The sequence below is a fragment of the Melanotaenia boesemani genome, chromosome 19, assembly GCF_017639745.1.
Source record: "Melanotaenia boesemani isolate fMelBoe1 chromosome 19, fMelBoe1.pri, whole genome shotgun sequence".
Classification (NCBI taxonomy): Eukaryota; Metazoa; Chordata; class Actinopteri; order Atheriniformes; family Melanotaeniidae; genus Melanotaenia; species Melanotaenia boesemani.
Genome location: NC_055700.1, coordinates 4,131,466 through 4,151,442, shown reverse-complemented (window position 1 = coordinate 4,151,442; position 19,977 = coordinate 4,131,466). Strand labels below are relative to the sequence as shown.

Here is a 19,977-nt window from a genome sequence, read left to right as displayed (position 1 = left end):
ATACTTCCAGACAAACATGTTTTTATATGAGTGGGTCCAGTGGCTTCAGGGTCAGTGATGACTGGACTACAGGTAACCACTTTAACATCGTGTACATGTGTTCTGTCTTTTTCTATGTGCCTTTTAAGGCCTTTACATATCCCAAACGGTGCTCTCCCAACTCTGGTCCTCAAGGACTGTCCAACAAGCTTTCTATGTTTCCCTGCTTCCACACACCTGACTCAAATTAATGGGTCAATAGCAGAGCTGGTCAGAGATCGATTTAATTTGAATCAGATGTGTTGCAGCAGGGAGACCTCTACTGCCTGCAGGATAGTGAGCTGTGAGAACCAGGGTTGGGGATCACTGCTCTAGCACCTACCGAACAAAGCCAGCACTGCAGTTGTAAAGCTCAGAGGGTTCTTACACACACACACATCTGTTCATTCTGAGAAGGAAAAATGGCACAAATATGGCAGCCGTCATGTACAGTATGTGGACCCACAGCAAGTGGCTATAAATGACTAATTCAGAATAAAAGCATAATATTTTAGCAAAGTGGTTACAGATAGAAACAGAATTTGATAACATAATTTATGATTTTGTTTCATGCTGTGCTTTTATATTAAGATAAAAATATCCAGATAAAATCTGGATCGTAGAGAGGAAAGTTTGATCTAATTATTAAAACCTGCCTTTCTTTACTCTCTGCAGCAAAATAAAAATTTTGAAATAGCTTTTGAAAATGTTCAGTTTGTGTTACAGCATTCAAACTTTTGTTCATGCTGCGCTTTTATATTAAGATAAAAAGTATATATATATATATATATATATATATATGCGTGTGTGTGTATACACTGTATATAAAAACCTTGTCCTATCCAGCATTGTGTACCGAACACATTTGCTTTGCCAAGCAGAGTTTTATGGATATAAGACTCCTCTTGATGAAGTGTTATTCTCTATTTTTATTTTTTTTATTTTTATTACTAAACTTATAAATTAATGCTGGACCCAACGGGGGCAAAAAAAAAAAAAAAAAGAGTAAACTGAAAGATGTAGGGAATAGAAGAAAATGGAAATGACAGCAAATAGAAAAAAATAGCTGCTACACCTGTAAAGAAAAAGAAAACCTAGAGCAAGAACGTTAAACTCATATTAATAAATATGATGGAAAAATAATCTGTTAAACAATATGAATAAAATGGATAGAACATTATTTTTGCATCCAAAATCAATTAAGAAACATAAAGCTGAAATTTTAATTAGGAATTAAATTAAAATGACCTTTTAAAACAGAATTTAAAGCCACACTCAAACAAAAATAAACATATTTTCAGTTTTCATGTGGTTTTCTGTAGAGTCTTCCTCTGTCCCTGAACGCATCTTTCTGAATGATCAGCTGATTTATAGAAATAGTTTTACCTGAGTCATCATGAATGTGAAAGCAGTTTTATGAACAAATGATGAATGTTAGCAGATTCTGACGAGCACAGACGTTGAGTAGTCATATGGCTGTTTCCCAACAAAGGAAAAACATTTCTCAGCTAAGAATCATAGGAAGGAGATCCATATAAGGCAACAGGTAGGAAGAAAGGTGTGACTTCAACTTTAACACAGTGAACAGGGCTGTAGTGCAGAAACAGATCAGCAAACATGTGCAGGATTAATGATTGAGCAATGCCACACCTCTCCATTTCTTCTGTACATGTAGAGGCCTAACGTACCTAAAATAATTCTCACTTACTCCTAAAACATAACTTCCTCTAGAACCACTGCAGCTTTCCTCTTGATACTTAAGTATTATTCTCTGAGGAGTGAACTGCTTCTCACAGCCCATTTAAAACCAATTTATTCAGTTTTCCCCAGAAACCTTCCAGATAGAATCCAGTGCAAGTCAGTTCATTGTGATTCAATTAAAACACATCCACATTAGTCTAATTAGGAATAAAAATGTTCATACTAGCCCATTCATAAAGAAAAAATACTTTGCTAAGGAAAACTAACAGATTGCATCCAAACTTCTCTTCAATTTAATCCCCCATCTTGAGCATGCACAGTGCTGTGGATGGCAGTGGAAAGGAAAAAACTCCCTTTAACTCCTCCAAAAGGGGGGGTAAGAAAATGATTAGACATGCTCGGTGCATCATGGGATCTCTTCCTGCAGTCTAAGCCAATGGCAGCACAACTAAATGGACGGTTAAACCACCCTGACTGTAAGACTGATCAAAAAGGAACATTTTAAGCTTAATTTTGAAGGTATAGATGGTGTCTGCCTTCCAAACCCAAGCTAGGGGCTGGTTCCATAAAAGAGGGGCCAGATGACCTCTGTCTCCACAAATAACGAGCTCTTTAATCTACAATGGAGCTTGGTCATGGAGAGCAGCTTTATATATGAGGAGAAGAACTTGAAATTCTATTCTGGATTTAAAAGGAAGCCAATGAAGAGAAGATAAAACTGGAGAAACATCTTTTTATTTATCATCAGAACTCTTCCTGCTGCATTTTGGATCTGTCAGAGACTTTTCAGAGCATATTTAGGACAGCCCAAACTTTTAGGATAAGTGGGACCTTCGTAGCTGACAAACTCATGAAATCTCTTCTTAGAGCTGTTGAACTTATAAAGCAGTGATTCCGACCTATTTTCCTTGAAGACGCCCTTCATGCTACAACCAACTCCTGCTCCACCCCATGCTGAAACTGTGCTTGGCTTCATGCTGTTATTAGCTAGCTTCTTGCCACAAATGATGCATTCTGGCTAAATCTACTGGTAACTATTAATGAATCATCTGGCCTTTCTCAGACATGATTCATTAATGAAATGGTGCAGGAAAAATCAGGGTTACCAGGATAGTCATGAACTACTCCACTACTTTTTAAAAATTTGTTATTATTATTATTTATTTATTTATTTTTTTACTAGGGATATATATTTAAAATATTATTGTTCACTTTGGGACCTGGTTTTAAAAGTTAGTGTTTTTGGACGTCCATGAGGTCTCTGAGACCTGATACAGAAGCTGTGCATCCACATTTCTGACTATGAAGGCCTTGAAAAGACCCCAAGAAGTTCCTGGAGGACTTTCAGAAGAAGATAAATGTGGATCTTCTCCCTCAAGTCGGCTCAGTTTGAGTTTGATCAGCTGGCTCCTGGATCACATGGCCAAAGAGTGACGTGACACATGGCTGGTTTGTTTTCTAGCTGATAGATAACATCTCCCTCTTTTGTTTAAATACTCTATCAAGAAAACCATCAGGAGGAAGAGTTTTTGTCCATGTAGTCAGAAGGTAAAATTCTTGATAATTTCATTTGAACCATGTTTCATTTCTTCTTTTATTGATGTTAATTTCTTATAAGAAAATGGAATTAAAGAATGATTTCATGTTATGATCTACAGACAGGTAGTTTGCAAATCTGTAGTGTGATGAGTTTTCCCACTCAGGTCCCACATGCTGCTTGTGAGACAGGGATTTCCCTTTTGAGCCGGAAGCTTTGGAGCCTTGTCTGCTTCCTAGTTGGACAAGAACCAACTTTTATAGATGTCTTGAGTTCACAGACGTTGCTCTAATAAATCAATAAACGTAGATCATCACAAAGAGTAAAATCCGTCAGCAGGTCTTGATGATTAAACCTTGAGTCTTTTAATTTGTTCATGATCTATTTTCACTTATGTTGAGGTTACTTGGTGCAATACATTTACTACGCAGCAGAATGTCATATTTCATTGTGGGCTTGTAGAAAAATCAAATATATCTTTATAAAAGCAACTTTCTCCTACATTACTCCTGTTTGGAACGTGAAATAAACTGAGATAGATCCAGATAGATGATCTGGATTTTTCATTTTCTTTAGTTAATATTGTGTTGATATTTTTAAAAGTAAACCTAAGACTTAATGTTTTAGTAAAGTGTTTAATTGAATATCATTTTAGTATTCAGAATTGGTATTTTACTCACATTTATTTCTCTAAAAGTCTCTTATGTTAATTCTGGTTTGATTATTATGTGATTGTGTGTTACCAGTTTATTCAGTATTTACTTTTTCAGCACATTAGAATGCTCACATTTTTAATTAATTAGTTTTAAAGCCTTTTATTCTATCTTTAATGGTCTTTTATATCATTTGTCCTTTCTGCTTTTTCTGGTGTTTTTATTTATTTATTTATTTTCTTTTACGAGCTTAACATGTTATTTAAATTCCAGTGTTTTAATTGGTGAGGGTTAGGACTGCACCGGAGTCCTAAGAGGAAATATGCATCTGCATATATATATATATATACAGTATATATATATGTGTGTGTGTGTGTAGGTATGACTTAGTAATTTGGACAAGATGTTATTTAAAAATGCTGTATAAATAAATTTTGACTGATTATCGCATCGTGCTGCACAGAGATGCGGGTCAGTCATTATCATGGTTTAAAAGAAGACAGTCTGCAGGCAAAGGAGGATGTTCTTCTCCAGTTTTCTTAGGTAGTCATTTTATTTATCTTCCTCTAGAAAAATAAAGAGTTAAAACACAATATGACATAAATAGAATAAAACTTTCCCACATTTAAATACATGATAACTATGTACAGACAGATGTACAAACTCAGACGTTTCCTGAAGGGGAAATCAGAATTTTCTCTTCTGCATCCTGGTGAAAAGCGCTGCCTTCATATTTTCAGTCAGGTGTGCCGTCACGCTGCAGTCTAACTGATGGAAGGAGTCCGGGTTCTGATGTTATCTGTGCCAACTAGAGTCGTGGCTGAGAGTCCTGCAGCTTTGCTGTCTTTCTCCATCCCTGCGAACGGGAACACTTCTCTGGTCAGGCGTGTTAGGAGACACGGCATCTCTTTTTTCCCATCGAACTCACGACCTTTAGCTTGGAAGGTGTATGCCACCCTGTGGGAGAGCCGGGTCATCAGGCGGGTCAGTTCCAGTTTCCGATGGTCCTTGTCCTCTAATAAAGTGCAGAAAGTTTGGAGGAAGACTGAGCCGGAAAATTTCATGAAAGCTCCGTAACCTGTTGGAGATTAAAACAGACGTTAGTTCATGTTTGAATTATTTATATTTTAACATTTCTGGGCTTAATGATGAAAACCAAAAAAGATTGTGGTGGTTTGAATGAGGTTAGTGGACTCTATAGAGGTTCTTTGAGTTCTTAAAAAGGTTTTATGGACCATTGAATAGGTTTATGGACATTTCTAAATGGTTCATTCAGGATTCTAACAGGGTCTAATCACTGGGTTCTCTAGTGAGTTAGAAAAACCTTGGGTTCCTCTAAGATGTTCATCAATGCTCATTGTAAAGGTTCTAGATGTACTTTGGGTATTCTTGATGGTCACTTTGGAGATTCTGTGGGTTGGTGAGGAGATTTAAGCAAGTCCAGGAAGTAATTTAAGGGATTTTTATCTTCATTGAGGATGTCATGTAATTTGGGTATCATTTACTGGTCATGGTTTCTATTCATTTTCTTTAGAACAATCACAAAATGAGGTTTAGTGGTTGTTCTGGAAGTCTACATCACCTATGAGGTTAGCTGGAACTGATTATTTAATTGTTGCTGAGAAGCTCTTTTGGGAAACTTAGAAGATGTTTTGTTTCTAACTGGTGGAGGGTTGGTTTACCTGGTGCTGTGGCGTACATTACAGCCATATCCACTGGCACAGAAAGGTGAAAGAAATCTGTGGTATCAACAGCTGAATCCACTTCCACTCCATCATCCAAAGCACCACCTCGACACGCCTGCGGAAAAAGCAGCATAAACATGCATTATTCACGTGGCTCAAAATAAAGAAAACAAGCATCCACACTGCTGACTATTAAGACTCCTCTTTTGAAGCTGCTCACCTGAATGAGGAACAGTTTGACCTTGTTCTCCATGCATTCATTGTTGAAGTATGAGAAGATACGAGACAGTAGGACAGGTTTCCCATCCGATCCAAACACGCAACCCTCCTCTCCGTGAGACGAAAGGACGGCCAAGAAGCAATCCTTGACAGGTCGTCTGCTCTCTGCAGCAGAGACACAACCAGAGACACGCCAGTTTAATTATATGCGTCACTCAGTCACAGTTAATCACAGTGGAGCTGGAGAGATGTGTATCAACAGATATGTATTAGCACATGCTGTACAGAACTTCAGGTATGCAAGCTCTCTGCACGTACACCTCTTTGCATAGAACATTGAGTGTGTGTGTTTACTCATGAGTGTTCACAGAAACCTTTAATCATAAACGTAATTTCATTTTACGTCACCTGTTTTTCCTGAAGTCCTTTTTTTTGTTTCTATTTACAACCTCTAGTCATGGTCATGCCTGGCTGTAAAGTTTAAACTAATAGTGATAATCAGCTGTAAAACCCCTTCTGAACACACAGTTTGCCTGCCCTCTAATCTGATTGCATACAGAAATAGTTACGCAATTTGTGCTACATGTAAAGCAGAAAAACAAACAACTTGATATGTCGAATTCAAAGGTCCTTGATATTTTAAATAACGGTAGAAAATTTCTAGCGGGCATTTACAAAATGTGGTTATCAGTGAAATTTTTAATAGGATGTCTTCACAGATAGAAAGATACAAAGACAAGCTTCTAAAGATGCTTTAGATTCTTATTACAGAGGAGATTGTCAGATAAGACGTGGATGCCAATGTAAGAGCCAAAAGAAATTCCAACATCAACTTTTATGGAATTCATTGAGGAAGTTCTGGATAAACTTTAAAGTCTGAGCTGACAGTGGAATTTCAGAAAATATTTAGTGCTCATTGATAACTTGGTATGTTTTGTTTAACGGGCCTAATAAATCAAGAGAATGCGTTAGAGGCCCTTTAGGAGAACGTAGTTAATGTTAATCATTAAGGAGGGTTGTAGAGCTCCACAGAGGGTCTGTGTATCCTTCAAGGGTTTCAGGTGAAAATAGGAGATTTGAGATATTTTCTTATTCAGAATATTCTGCGGGTCATTCGGGAGGTTTATGGGCACATGCGGTTCAAAGGAAAAGCATTTGTGAGATTTCTAGAAGTCCTTCAGTTTTCTGAGGCTTTTGACAAAGTTCTACGGGTCACTGAAAAATTATGCCATGTATGTTTCTGTACAGAAACACACAGAAAATGTTCCTGTACTGTTAACTCAGCCAGTAAAGATGCCATTTAAAACAAAAAACATTAAATAGGTCTGAATATTTGCTGCCCAGAACCTGACGAGCATCTTCTCTGATATAAAGAGTGCTGCTAAAAAAACGGTTAAATTAGGAAAAACTCTCCAAAGAATTGAGAAAACGAGCACAGTAACAAAATGATATATTTATGTAAAAGTTGGAAAAGTGCGTAATAATGTCTTACCTTCCTGAAACAGCTTGTAGATTTCTTCACTGCTCAGGTCGTTGTGCAGGTCCACCTTGAACCCCAGTTTGCTGAGGGTTCGGTGGAGCCTCTTGGCATCCTTCTCAGCTCCAGGCCTCCTCCCCAGTTCTACCCCATAATCAAACTGGGCCACTGACACCACCACTGCCCTGTTGCACTCTGCCTTTCCATTCATTATTTCTCTCCACTGCGGCATAGTCATTCAGGAAGGTGTTTATCTGTGGAGGAGCTGCTGTGTGTATCTGTTGGACTTTAAGCCTGTCTCTTACATCTAGGTGCCTATTGGCACATTTATAAAGATATGACCACACCTTCTTTAAACAGATGTTATATGATGTTTCCTCAAGACTGACTGTAGAGGTAGATCACATGCTGTGAGGTCATACCTTTTTTTCTACACCTGGGAAATAAGGCTGTGGAATCCACACATTTCTATAAAGCAGTGTTTCCTTGTGATGTAGTTCTGGTGTGAAACAGTTTACTTTTTACTGCTTTCAATCATAGGTGGTGTTTGTAGCCTTTTTTTTTCTAGTTTTATGTAAAGTATATTAACATCTTTCTGCTGAAAGCTTAACTTGGTTCTGTCTGTCTTCTACATTTGCAGCATACTATGTGCTCAGAGCTGTTTCTGTTTCTAAAGAACTAAAAGTCATTCCAGCAGATCTGATGATGAAAACTCATGACATATCTGTCTGGATGTCTCAGCTCTTTTCTCTGTTTTCTTTTTGTATTTTTTTTTTTTTTTAGTGTTGACTCATTACGAGACAGATGAAGCCTGCTCTTCTTAAATGAAACGCTTGACTGAAATAACAACTAGTGGGTCCCAAAGGGGACACAATAAGTAAAAACAAAAGAAAAAAGTAAATTAAAAAAATATATGCAGCTTTATTAAAAATGTAAAAATTAAATGATTAATACTAACTTAACTAAAATTGATAAATATCATTACTTTTCTTCCTAATGAAATCCTGACATTAAATAATTAATAGTTTTCAACTGTAATGACAGAGATTAAAATGTGTAGTTTTAATAGAAGTCAATGGGACATTTTTGGCCACAAAAGTCACCAGAGAATGACTTTATAGCAGTTTTTTGCACATGTACATTTTGCCACAGGGGCTCCCAGAGGACGTTTCTGACACTACATAAAAAATGCAAATGGAATTAAAACAATTTTGTCGCTACTCTTTGACATTATGCAAGTGCCACCAGCAAAGACTCTTTAGAGCAGGGGTAGCCAACGTTGGTCCTCGAGGGCACCAATCCAGCTGGTTTTCCAGATTTCCCTGCTCCAGCACACCTGACTCAAATTAAATGGATCCAACAGCCTATAAGGATCTCCACAATGACTTGTTAGTTTAAGTCAGGTGTGTTGGAGCATGGAAATCTGGAAAACCTGCCGGACTGGTGCCCTCGAGGACCAACGTTGGCTACCCCTGCTTTAGAGAGTCTATTCCATTTGCATTTTTTATGTAGTGTCAGAAACGTCCTCTGGGAGCCCCTGTGGCAAAAATGTACATGTGCAAAAAACTGCTATAAAGTCATTCTCTGGTGACTTTTGTGGCCAAAAATGCCCCATTGACTTCTATTAAACCTACACATTTTAATCTCTGTCATTACAGTTGAAAACTATTAATTATTTAATGTCAGGATTTCATTAGGAAGAAAAGTAGTGATATTTATCAATTTAACCCTTTAATTTTTTTTAAGTAAAACATCACATAAAAAGTCTGATGATAAGTTTAAGACCAATGAAATTTGAGCTTTGACCCTTCCTCTTGGGGTGAAACAGTCCTTTTTGGAGCCACAGCCAACTTGGACACACTGCCTGCAGAAGGTAAGATAAATTTAACTTTTTAACATGTTTAAATTTAAACAACTTTGTATAAATAATATCTGTGATGTGCATGAATAAGTGAAGAAGCATATTTGATACTGTTTAAAATCCTAAAAATGATCGATTGCTTGGTGATTTTGAGCAGGACAGAAGTTGTTTAAATGATGTGTAAAAAAAAAATAAAAACTTAGAAAAAAATATTGCTGTATGTCGATATAATAGCAGTTTTTCTGTGTGGATACTTGTGGCCATGAGGGACACCAGAGGGTGCCATAAGTGAGGAGGGCACAAGGGTTCAGGTCTGAACTCTGGTGGCAAGTTCATGCGTGAAGATGTCTGATGCTCCCTGATCCACCCTTCCACAGTCGGAGCCAAATGAATCATCAGATTTTGGTGACAAAATGTTGATGAACCAAAACCTCAGCAACTGAAAATCCATCAAGATTTTATGCCAACAATTTGATGAAGATTCACCACTGCCCTTCCAGGTTTTAATAACAAATTACACTGTTCTAAACCCAGTTTTAGCAGCTTCAAGTCTTCTTAGCTGTTTTGTTTGCTTTGTACAGACCAATAACCCGACCCAGCTGAACCAGTCACATTTTTTTATGAACACAGGATGTATTCTTATTGTGGTTGTTTAAAGAATGAGAAGCTGCTTATTGCATCAGTTTGATGGAAATAACTTGCTGCTGCTGAAGCATGTTGAGCACGGCAGTACTTTTCCAGCTGGAGACTCTAACCTGTTTTCTCAGTAAAATCCAGGTAGTGGGTGAACACAAAGCAGCCTTTTCATCTTTAACAAGTAGATTTGTCAAACCTTTGACTCACTGTGAGTTAACAGATAAATGAAGAAATAAAAGTAAGAATACACTTATTGATTTACAGTATTTTTCAAATAGCAGAAATTATTCTAACAGTTATTATTAATCTGTATGCAAACACTAAACATGCAGAAATCAATAAATGCAGAAAATACATATATTCCATATATTTTTTTATGGTGTAAGACTACTTCAGTTTGGTGATATAAATAAAATACTACTCACTATTTCATATTGGTTTTTTTTTTCAAACTTGACTGCACTGGAAAAGGTTGGTATAGACAATGGATGGAAGAAAAATCCTATACTTACATATTTGTATTTTGTAGTACTCTAATCGACAAATTGGTAAGTGAATAAATTTAAATAGATAAATGTGTGAAATATAAAAGCTAAAACCTTTATTTTAAACATCTGATTATTCTTTATTTGCTTCCCCCCATTTTATTACTTAGTCAGCTGTTTGTTTTTGTGTTTTTTGTTTTGTTTGTTTGTTTGTTTTGTTTTGTTTTTGTTTTTTTTTAAGTACATGGCCATTTACTTACTTCTCACAATGAAACAAAGTAATTAAGTAAAAGTAATTATTATTATCACATGTGTGAAAAATGTCCTGGTGTACAAGACACTGTAATCTGTTTGTTCTCATATCTTAATTCTTAATTGTTCTTAATAATTTACAACTGAGGAATGCAAGGAAGTCCTATTTCTGTCACAATGCTTGGGCCTCATTTGTTACTGTCAACAGGTTAACAAACCCTCCTGTGTCAGTGGCACCTGAACTTTATTCAACCCAAGCCTGCAAAGACTTTGCTAAATTCTTCACAGACAAAATCCAGAATCAGAGAAGCAGTTGGCTCAACAGCAGGTTCATGAAATATACTATGTTCATTGAAAACCAGTTTAAACACCACAACAGTTTTGTCCCATTAACAGCAAAGATCCGGGGAACATTTTACATCAGCTGAACGACATCCTGCCCACAGGTTTATTTAAAAAGGTCTTCAAGACTCTGGAGCCAGATCTGTTACAAATTATAAGCTTGTCTTTAGTTCTGGGTGTCTTCCCAAAGCTAAAGACCCACCTGTTCTCTTTTGTATTTGAACAGATTTTATTTAAAAGTCCAAATCTGAACTATTTCTAGTAAGCTTGAATGTTCAAACTTGATCATATTTTTAATATGGTTTAAATCTAATGTTGTTTCTTTTTTCCTTTCTCTTTTGTTTTTAATTTTAAATTGTGCCTCTTATTTCCTGATGTTTCAGTGTCTCTGTAAAGCACTTTGAATCACCCTGTCGTTCAATTGTGCTATACAAATAAACTTGTCTTTTGATACTTGGTATTGTTATTTATTCACCTCTTGCTGTTGCTGTATTACACCACGACCGCCGTGAGAGGGCAGTAAGGAGTCAGTTTACAAGTCTGACGTCATCACCTTGCGCCTACAGGCAGGCGGTGTTTTGCGGCTCAGCTGTTTTGGTGAAAGGTTTCAATCAGGCAGTAAAGAAAATGGAAACGATTGGAAGAACGGGAGTGTTGTAGTGAAAATGACGTTTATAGTTTTTAAAGTTTTGAGTTTTTAAAGTTTCGCAGAGACTGCTTGTGTCCGCCGGTGAATGCCGAACAGCACGCGGAGCTCCGTATAAAAATCAACACCGTGTGTTTTTGTACACGTGGCTAAAGGTCTGGTTTTTCAATATTGTATTAGCTCGTTTAAACAGAAGGCGAAACGACCGGGCAGGTTTGAAGATGTCCAAATGGAACAAGAAGAACGACATCCCAGACAGGTGAGCTGCACGAGCCCAAACATGTTGGCACTATTCGAACAGATTCAAGACACCAATGATGATCCTAAACCAGCATCTTCAGTCTTTTTTTTGCCAGGAATTACAAAAACAGTACATAAATGTGTATTTAAAATGTTTATTTGTTTTTTTCTTTATTTATTGAATGCTCCATTGGTTGTTATGTATAGACACAACACTGGCCCATCCCTTGAGTGGGGTGCCTTTTGATTTGGGTTCCTCAGTTAGTGGGTTAACAAACATAAAACACATCCATCTGAAAATGGTCTGGTACAAGAACTAGATTGAAAAGCGGTGACAAAGTAGCCAATGTCCAAACCAAAAACTTCTCCACAAAGCTTGGAGCACTGTTGCTCAAGATCACTTTAAAAATGACAGAAAGTCTGACTGCTTGGAAGCTGAATAGAGAAACGAGAGCTGGATCAAGGAATATTAGAATATTAGAATTAGATATAATATAGTTGTGAAATATATATATATATATATATATATATATATATATATATATATATATATATATATTGTGGGCAGGTGACACGTACGGGGTCAGGGCACTGACGGGTATAACCATATATGATTCATAAATAATAGCTTATGAGTGGAGTAATGAAAGTTGTGGGGGGACAGCTGCAGAAGAGAGTGCTTATCTCTGAGCTGTGAAGCAGCTCAACAGGACAGATAGCAGACTCCCACTCACATACACACGCAGGGAATGACGTTTAACACAGATGGTTTGTTTAATATTCTGATAAAACCGCACACACACATATACAGCCTGTAGGCCAGACCGGACCGGTTTTTCTGGGGCAGAGAGTGAAGTTTAAAATAAGAAGGCACTTCCTGAGTTTTCAGACTCTGCTTCGATCTCGGAGCGCTTGTTCCTGACTTGAGTTAAGAGTTTCCAGATATATCTGCGGGAAATTGCTCATGTAACCTTTTTGCTTAAAATTATTGGAAAAAATTGAACGGACCGGGAATATATATATATATATATATTTATATATATATATATATACCAAATCTTGGTGAACATTCAATAAGATGTAGCAGCTGCAGATGGAAGCAGCCAAAAGTGTTATGAGGAACTCTAACTTCTTTTTTTTGTCTTTATAAGAAAGAGCTGGTAACTGATTCTCTTGCCTGGATAGCTGATTCCAGATCAGCATCAAATGTTTTCTACTTTAGATCTTCAAACCTTTCACAGCAGGGCCATGAAGAACAGCCAGACCCAGTAAAACTTCATTGCCACCATGTTTAAAGAACCACATCCAGTGTTGAATCTCACCTGTCTGATCCCAGACGGAACAATAAAACTAGAGCTTAATGGATGTGAAGTGGAATCAGTTCAGTGTTTCTGTCATTTTCCTCAAGATTCTGTCAAAATAAAACAATGAACATAAATGAAAATAAAGTGTTCTTTTGGCCACATTCACATTTATAAGTCCTAGTTGATCTGATCACAGGGGTGAGACTCTCTGGGAACTTCGTGATTAACAATTCATCACCAGAGGCTTTTTTTTATTTTTTTTCCTGTACAGACTTTTATCCTCAGTATTTGGTACTTTTTAAAGAGATGTATTTATCTGGATATAATCAGACATTGTTGCTCTTATTTGGAGCACATGACAGTCTTATCTAACAGTTTTCTGTTGTGAAGTCACAGTGATACTAGTATGGAGTGATACTTCCTGCTTCTGTAAATTATTCCAACACTTCATGTTTTGGTTTCATTTTCTGAGTCAGATGAGCTTCTTACCCAAAGGTTTAACGGCACTTATATAACTGAGTGTATTTGTTATCAGCTGGAGAGGAACGTTATCTTGAAGATGCTTTCTTCATCACATCTCCATGTTGTTCAGGTCATTTTATAAAATCCTTAAAGCCTTTAATGCTCTGATTCTTATGTTTAAAAAGGTTTATGTTTAAATGAGTGAACGTGACTTTCTGTCCAACAGATGGCAGGACTACACGGCTGTTGGAAAAAGACTCGACGGGACTCGATTCATCGCCTTCAAAGTGCCTCTGAAAGAGGTCAGCAGCGGTCAGACTGAGCCTTGTGTGGATGTTTGGATTATTGTCGCTCAACAGATTCTGTGTTTTCCTCAGTCTTTAATCAGGAAGCTTCCACGCTCGGATGTGTTCGGCCCCTGGGAGCTGCTGGACTCTCTGAGGAAACAGAACCAAGAACTAGGTCTGATCATTGACCTGACTTTCACCACACGCTACTACGGACTGCAGGTCAACACACACACACACACACACCACAGGGAGGGTTTAATGTCTGATATAAGTGACATGTAGTTGTAATGGGCAGCTTCTCAGTCACAGTCTCAATCTGATGAAAGAACCAGAAACATATGTGAGTGAGAGCAGCTTTAATGGGAATTCAGCTCTATGAGTGTATACTTACACTTTACTGTTTTTACCAAAAGATGAAACTTACCAGAAGTTGCAGGACTTATTTGAGCTTCAGCTGCATCATCTGCATTCAGAGCTTTGATTTTGTGTGATTTCAGCCAAATTTGTCTAATTTTGGTTAGAAAACAAAACACTTTTTTTTTTTTCCTAAAAATTCTGTAACTTTCTGTAAACCTCATTTTAAGTGTAGTTTTGTGTGTGTGTGTGTGTAGGACATTCCCGATTCATTGCTGTGTATAAAGATCCTCACAGCCGGCCATGATGTTCCCAGTGATGCCACCATCCTGAGCTTCAAACGTGCCGTGCACAGGTTTCTCAGAGACAACGAGGATAACGGTGAGATAACGGAGCTGAAGTGGAGCTGGTGTGGAGGATTTTTATTCTAAAATGTCATTCAGTGTTTTGTTGTATACACACACCTACACATTCATTAGATGCTAATCTAATCCGCCCGAATAGTGTGTGGCTGTTTTAGTAGAACAATTAGAGGTGCAGCCCCGATAGCTCTGATTGATTTTAGCGTAAATTCACACAACAGACAGAAACAGCTGTTGCATAGTGAGGTGTCACTATTATTCTTTTTAGGTGAATAAGAAGTTCTTGCTTAATTTTCACAATTATGACCCTTTTTTAATAGTTTTGTTTTGCTTTTTTTGCAAGTTTTTTGGAGAAGAAATGTTACAAATATATAATTTAATCATCTGCAAAATATATTAGATTTTTCCCCCCTAATAAAATTATATTGTCAGAGGGTTTGAAAGTCGAGCCGTCATGGCTTCTGTGGCAAAGCAGTATTATTGTGTCAGACAGACCTATAAACATGTTAGTCTGGCCAAAACTTTATAAAGTCAACCTGAACTTTCACCCAGATAACTTTAATGTAAATGAGACAACAGAAATACAGACCAGCAGAGGATTTACTCTGAATGCGAAACCCTCAGTGTGACACAAAGCCGTGTGGGAGATGTAATAAAGCCAAGTGAAATCCCAGTTTGTGTTTCTTAAAATGTTTTTCTAAGATGTCAGTGCTTCCTGAAACTTAACCATGTTGTTGATATTTTGTAAACCTTTATTTCTCAACTCTGAAGCAGAAAGAGAGATTTATATTTAAGTTATTTGGTTTCATAAACTTTGTTTTTTTATCATTCATGTTTTTCCTTTAAGTTTATTAACATTAAAGAAGATTCCTAAAAATAAAAAATAGCAGTTTAATCCATTTAGACAAAAATCTGGCTTTCACATTAGTCTGATCACATAAATGAGCTCAACTCCACATCAGATCTGATAGTTTTATCATCGTTTTAAACTGTTTAAATCAAGTTAAATGTAAAACTCCATCAGTGAATGACGCTGACTCCTCTTCCAGACAAGCTGATCGGAGTCCACTGCACCCACGGGCTGAACCGCACCGGCTACCTGATCTGCAGGTAGGCACAATGCGACTCACCTGGTCCGCTGGAGGAGTGGGCGGGGTCTAACAGCTGTGTGTGACCTGCAGGTATCTGATCGATGTGGACGGGATGGATCCTGAAGAAGCGGTGCAGTGTGAGTGTCTTGTGTTAGCATCATGATCTTTGAGAGGAAGTGAAGTCTGAAATGTCGTCCTGTCCGTAGTGTTCAACTCATCCCGAGGTCACGCCATAGAGAGACAAAACTACCTGGAAGATCTTCAGCGTGGACCAAAGAGGAGGTGATGCTTACATGTCGTATTTATTTATTAATGTTGATCACTTTGAGTTTTTGTGCTTCAGTCTGACTCTCATTTTTAATTATGTTCTTGTTTTTAAAATCAAGACTTGAGTTAAAACTCTAAATCAGAAAAAATATAAAAAATAATCTAGTTTTTGTCTTAACACTTCAGATTTGTACAAGTACCTTTTGATTTAATTGAATTTGTTCATATTTATTCCTTTTTACATTTCAAACCTGCAACATAGGTCACCACTACTCTCAGTCATGTGGTTTAATCAGTTATTGATGAACGGTGGTTCTTCCAAAGTATCCGAGATCACAGCTGTCCAGTTTAGGCTTGCTTCCCTTTCCTTTACACACAGAAAGTTCTCCAGATTGGTTGAAACGTTTAATGATTTTCTGCACTGTAGAGGGAGAAACATGCAAATCCCTTTCAGGCCTTCAGTCACTTTATTTATATAGCACATTTCACAATGTTTCCAAAGTGCTGCACACAAAATCAGTATATCACAATAAGTTAAATAATATCACATCATAAAAAATAACTAAAATAACAAATAACATGAAAGACAAAGAGAACCAACCAACTCACGCAGCGCCCACGTCGGAGTAGAAAGGTCTGTGATGTATGGAGGGGCGAGCCTGTGTAAAACCTTAAAAACAAATAACATCTTAAAATCAGGTGAGGCTTCTGACATCTTTTAAACATGTTTTAAATAATATCATTTATTAGTCCTACTTTGCTTCCATCCCAGATGGAACATGCTGGCCTGAAATCAACAATGGATTCATATATTAAGAAATTAAATTATTTAGATGAAACAAAAAATAAATTATCTTTTGGTTGCCACTTTTTCTCTGGGAGATCCACACAAAACAGTTTAAACCCTGGTTGTGTGGATGTACAGTCTCCCCACTGTCCAAATAACATCTGGTTAAACTGTCCCTGGGAATGAGTGTGAGGTTGTTCTCATCTGTGTGTTGGTCCTGTGATGGATTATCTGTGATAGACTCCTTCCCCCTCCCCTATGACCCTTTATTGTAATTATAGACAGTGGATTGATGATGTTGTTCTTCCTCTGCTTCCTTATCAATCAATATTTGCTTATTCAGTAAATTAACTGCAGTGAGCTGTTCAAGAATTAATAATTAAATTTAGTAAAATTTACAGTCGTCATACAGAGGCCGCTGCACAAACACCCCCCTTCTCCAACCATGCACATTTAATGTGACTCATTTTCATGAATTAGCTATAAAATGGAGAATTCATGTTCTTTACATGGCTGTTAAACTTGTTTCAGAATTTAAGAATTAAACATTTTCATTAAAAGATAATTATCTTCTTTTGAACTTGCTTCTGCTAGATGTTAAAATAATTTTAAATTTGCTGTATTTAAAAAAGAAAACTCCATCAGTACTGCTCAGATCTATCTTTATCCTTATCTTTTCCTACAGTAACGAGGGTATCGAGGAGTCTGAGCAGAAGCCAGAAAGAGGTCAAGCTTCCCGACGGCCGAGTTTCTCTTCATCCGATGTAGAGGCCAGAAAAGACAGACGGAAATTTTATGACCCCAGACACCACAGGTAGGGCAGAGAAACATGTTAATCCGTCTTTGGTCACATGACGTCCCTGTTTATCTGATTTTTAAGTGAAATCACAGAAAGTTTGTCTTTGTTTGCAGCTGAACAGCTGTGATCTGTCCAGTCACGTTTTATAATAATAATGTCTGGACTTTGCTGTCGCTGCTCTTGCAGGTCTTTCCCTCCACGAGGACCAAACCACCATTCTCATCACCACCTCCTCCCCAATCCCCCATTACTCTCTTCACCTCCCCTCCTTCCATTCCCCCCAACCTTTTTCCACCCATATCGATGGGCCGCACCTCACCTGGACAGTCAGTGGAGGAGACCTCCCCCTTCAGAAGACAGCAGGTCCAGGAGCTACCAACCACCGAAGCTAGATTGGTGCCCCCCCCACCATGTGCCAGATGAAAGGAGAACTGCTCCTCCCCCTCTCCCCCGCTACTCCCCCCGCTGGACCTCCATGTCCAACAGCATTGGCGCTGAGGAGGACTGGAGAAACCCCGTCAGACACCCACAGAGACACCGAACCGATGAAAACAGCAGTTAATGATGAAGCTGCTGCAGCTGATCTCAGGACAGTTTCAGTCACTTAAAACATTTTCATTTCGTTTTATGCTGCAGATCTAATGGATCACCCATCTTTTAAAGTGTGAGTGTTTTAGAGATGTTCTGAGTCCCTTCAGACAAACAGATGATCACATGTATTTTAAGGAGTTTTAGTTCAAGCAAAGTGTAATTTAACAGTAACACAGAGCTGGAAAAGTTGCTTTTAGTCAAATGTCTAAACCTACGTATTTAAATGCCATTACAATGTTTTATTTGGCCCCATCAGACCTGCAGCTAACGTTTGTGCCTGCTGTTTGCAAGCTCAGGTCATGAGCTCAGTTTTGTGTTTCACAGTTTTTATTAAAACTAATGACATGTTCTTGTATTGCTCAGGCTCCAAATCCTTGCTTTCTGAAAATCTGGCTAATTTTTAACCATAGATACTTAATTTTATTTTTTTTTTTATTTTTTAACTCTTATACCACAGTTATAAATCCACCTTCAAGCCTTTGCCTGGGATCAGAAATATTTATATTATAGGGGTTCTTCTGATCTGGTGGCTGGAGGCCGTTGGAGTCCAGTGAACTCATCGTCATGTTCTAGAAAGCAGGTGGAGATGATCTGAGCTTTGTGACATGGTGCATTATCCTGCTGGAAGTAGCATCAGAAGATGCTCCACTGTGGTCATAAAGGGATGGACATGGTCAGCAACAATACTCAGGTAGGCTGTGCTGGTTAAACCTGTTCAGATCTAAGAGTTCAAAGTATGCCAATAAAATATCCCCCACACCATTACACCACCAGCAGCCCGAAGTGCTAATACAAGGAAGGAGAAAGTATTTTATAACAGGAAAGGTCAAAATAGCACAGAATACAACCCAAAAATGCTGTTTTAGATTTTAAGTTTAGATATTACAGTAGGTACAGTAGGTGGCATTTTGTGAGGAAAGTGTAAAACCATCTTGGCATTAACTTTTATTTTATGTGAACTGTAATTCTAAGTTTATGAAGTAAAATATAGTTGAATAATTTATTTACAAAAACTGCATTTAGAACCAAAACATCAGATTAAAAGATAAATAAGGGCAATATGATTAAGGAAGAAATACTTGTGAGATGAAAGGGTTACAAGTTATAATTTCCACCTGTTAAAAAAGTAAGAGTTAAAAAGCAAACAGACATAATACTGATTTACTATGTCAAAATAATGAGAACCAGGTGGAAACTAAATAAAATGTATTTTCTTTTTTAATTTAAAAGTCAGTCAAGTTCGTCAAAGTTAAATTTTACTACTAAGACGATATTTTCACTTTTCAACTCCTGATTTAGGACTATCTTCTTTGACAAAACAGATGATTTTTCATTTAATAATAAAAAAAAGCCTATCATCCCTTCGGCCAATTTCTGATGCAGCAGGTGCGGACTGCGCATGCGCTTCGGCTGTCACGACTTGCAGGCTGCTGCAGCTGCTGCAGGTGAAAACATGGCGATGAAGGCGCTCAGAGGGATGATGAACGGAGCCATGAGCGAGCTCTCCTCGGCGGTCAGCGGGAACAAACCGACGGCCACCGCTCCGGCCAACAAGTCCGCCGCCGCCAGGGAGCACGTGATGGCCGCGAGCCGGGATTACATCTCGCAACCCCGCCTGAGTGAGTCCGTCAATGTCCGTAAAGATCCAGAGCATCAGTTCACATTACGAACTGTTTGTTTAGGAGGAGGAGGAGGAAGAGGAGTTGAAGACAGTGATGAAGGCAGATAAAACTATGAGGCCCAAAAATCTCTGAAATAGCTGATCACATTTATTAATACGTCTGTCACACTGGTGATTGATTTCTCACTTCAAACTGGAAATCTTGGTAGTTAAAGGTCTGAATTCATTTTTACTCAGCTTTACTACCTGTTATTTACCAAATACTTAAGTCCTGCAGCATTTTACTTGAGTAAATAT

The 19,977-nt window shown here is 37.8% G+C and overlaps 3 protein-coding genes across 3 annotated transcripts in view; 2 read left to right on the top strand and 1 right to left on the bottom strand.

The window, feature by feature from the left end:
- Window positions 1–4,448: 4,448 nt before the first annotated feature.
- Window positions 4,449–7,577, bottom strand: LOC121630199 (caspase-3-like). The gene is made up of 4 exons (XM_041970338.1): window positions 7,306–7,577; window positions 5,815–5,978; window positions 5,592–5,709; window positions 4,449–4,987 (listed from the first exon to the last, which is right to left on the bottom strand). Exons 1-4 carry the CDS (start codon window positions 7,526–7,528, stop codon window positions 4,674–4,676), a joined length of 819 nt encoding a protein of 272 aa, XP_041826272.1. The 5' UTR covers window positions 7,529–7,577; the 3' UTR covers window positions 4,449–4,673.
- A 3,827-nt stretch (window positions 7,578–11,404) lies between these two features.
- dusp11 (dual specificity phosphatase 11 (RNA/RNP complex 1-interacting)) lies at window positions 11,405–18,205 on the top strand. The gene is made up of 9 exons (XM_041970115.1): window positions 11,405–11,771; window positions 13,745–13,820; window positions 13,896–14,027; window positions 14,420–14,543; window positions 15,574–15,634; window positions 15,706–15,752; window positions 15,822–15,897; window positions 17,355–17,483; window positions 17,655–18,205. Exons 1-9 carry the CDS (start codon window positions 11,734–11,736, stop codon window positions 18,028–18,030), a joined length of 1,059 nt encoding a protein of 352 aa, XP_041826049.1. The 5' UTR covers window positions 11,405–11,733; the 3' UTR covers window positions 18,031–18,205.
- A 444-nt stretch (window positions 18,206–18,649) lies between these two features.
- LOC121630068 (V-type proton ATPase subunit B, brain isoform-like) overlaps window positions 18,650–19,977 on the top strand; it is an 11,358-nt gene continuing 10,030 nt past the window's right edge. The window contains exons 1-2 of the mRNA XM_041970113.1: window positions 18,650–18,750; window positions 19,443–19,678. Of these exons, the coding sequence (XP_041826047.1) occupies window positions 18,665–18,750; window positions 19,443–19,678 (322 nt within the window). The 5' untranslated portion in view covers window positions 18,650–18,664. The remainder of the gene's footprint in view (window positions 18,751–19,442; window positions 19,679–19,977) is intronic.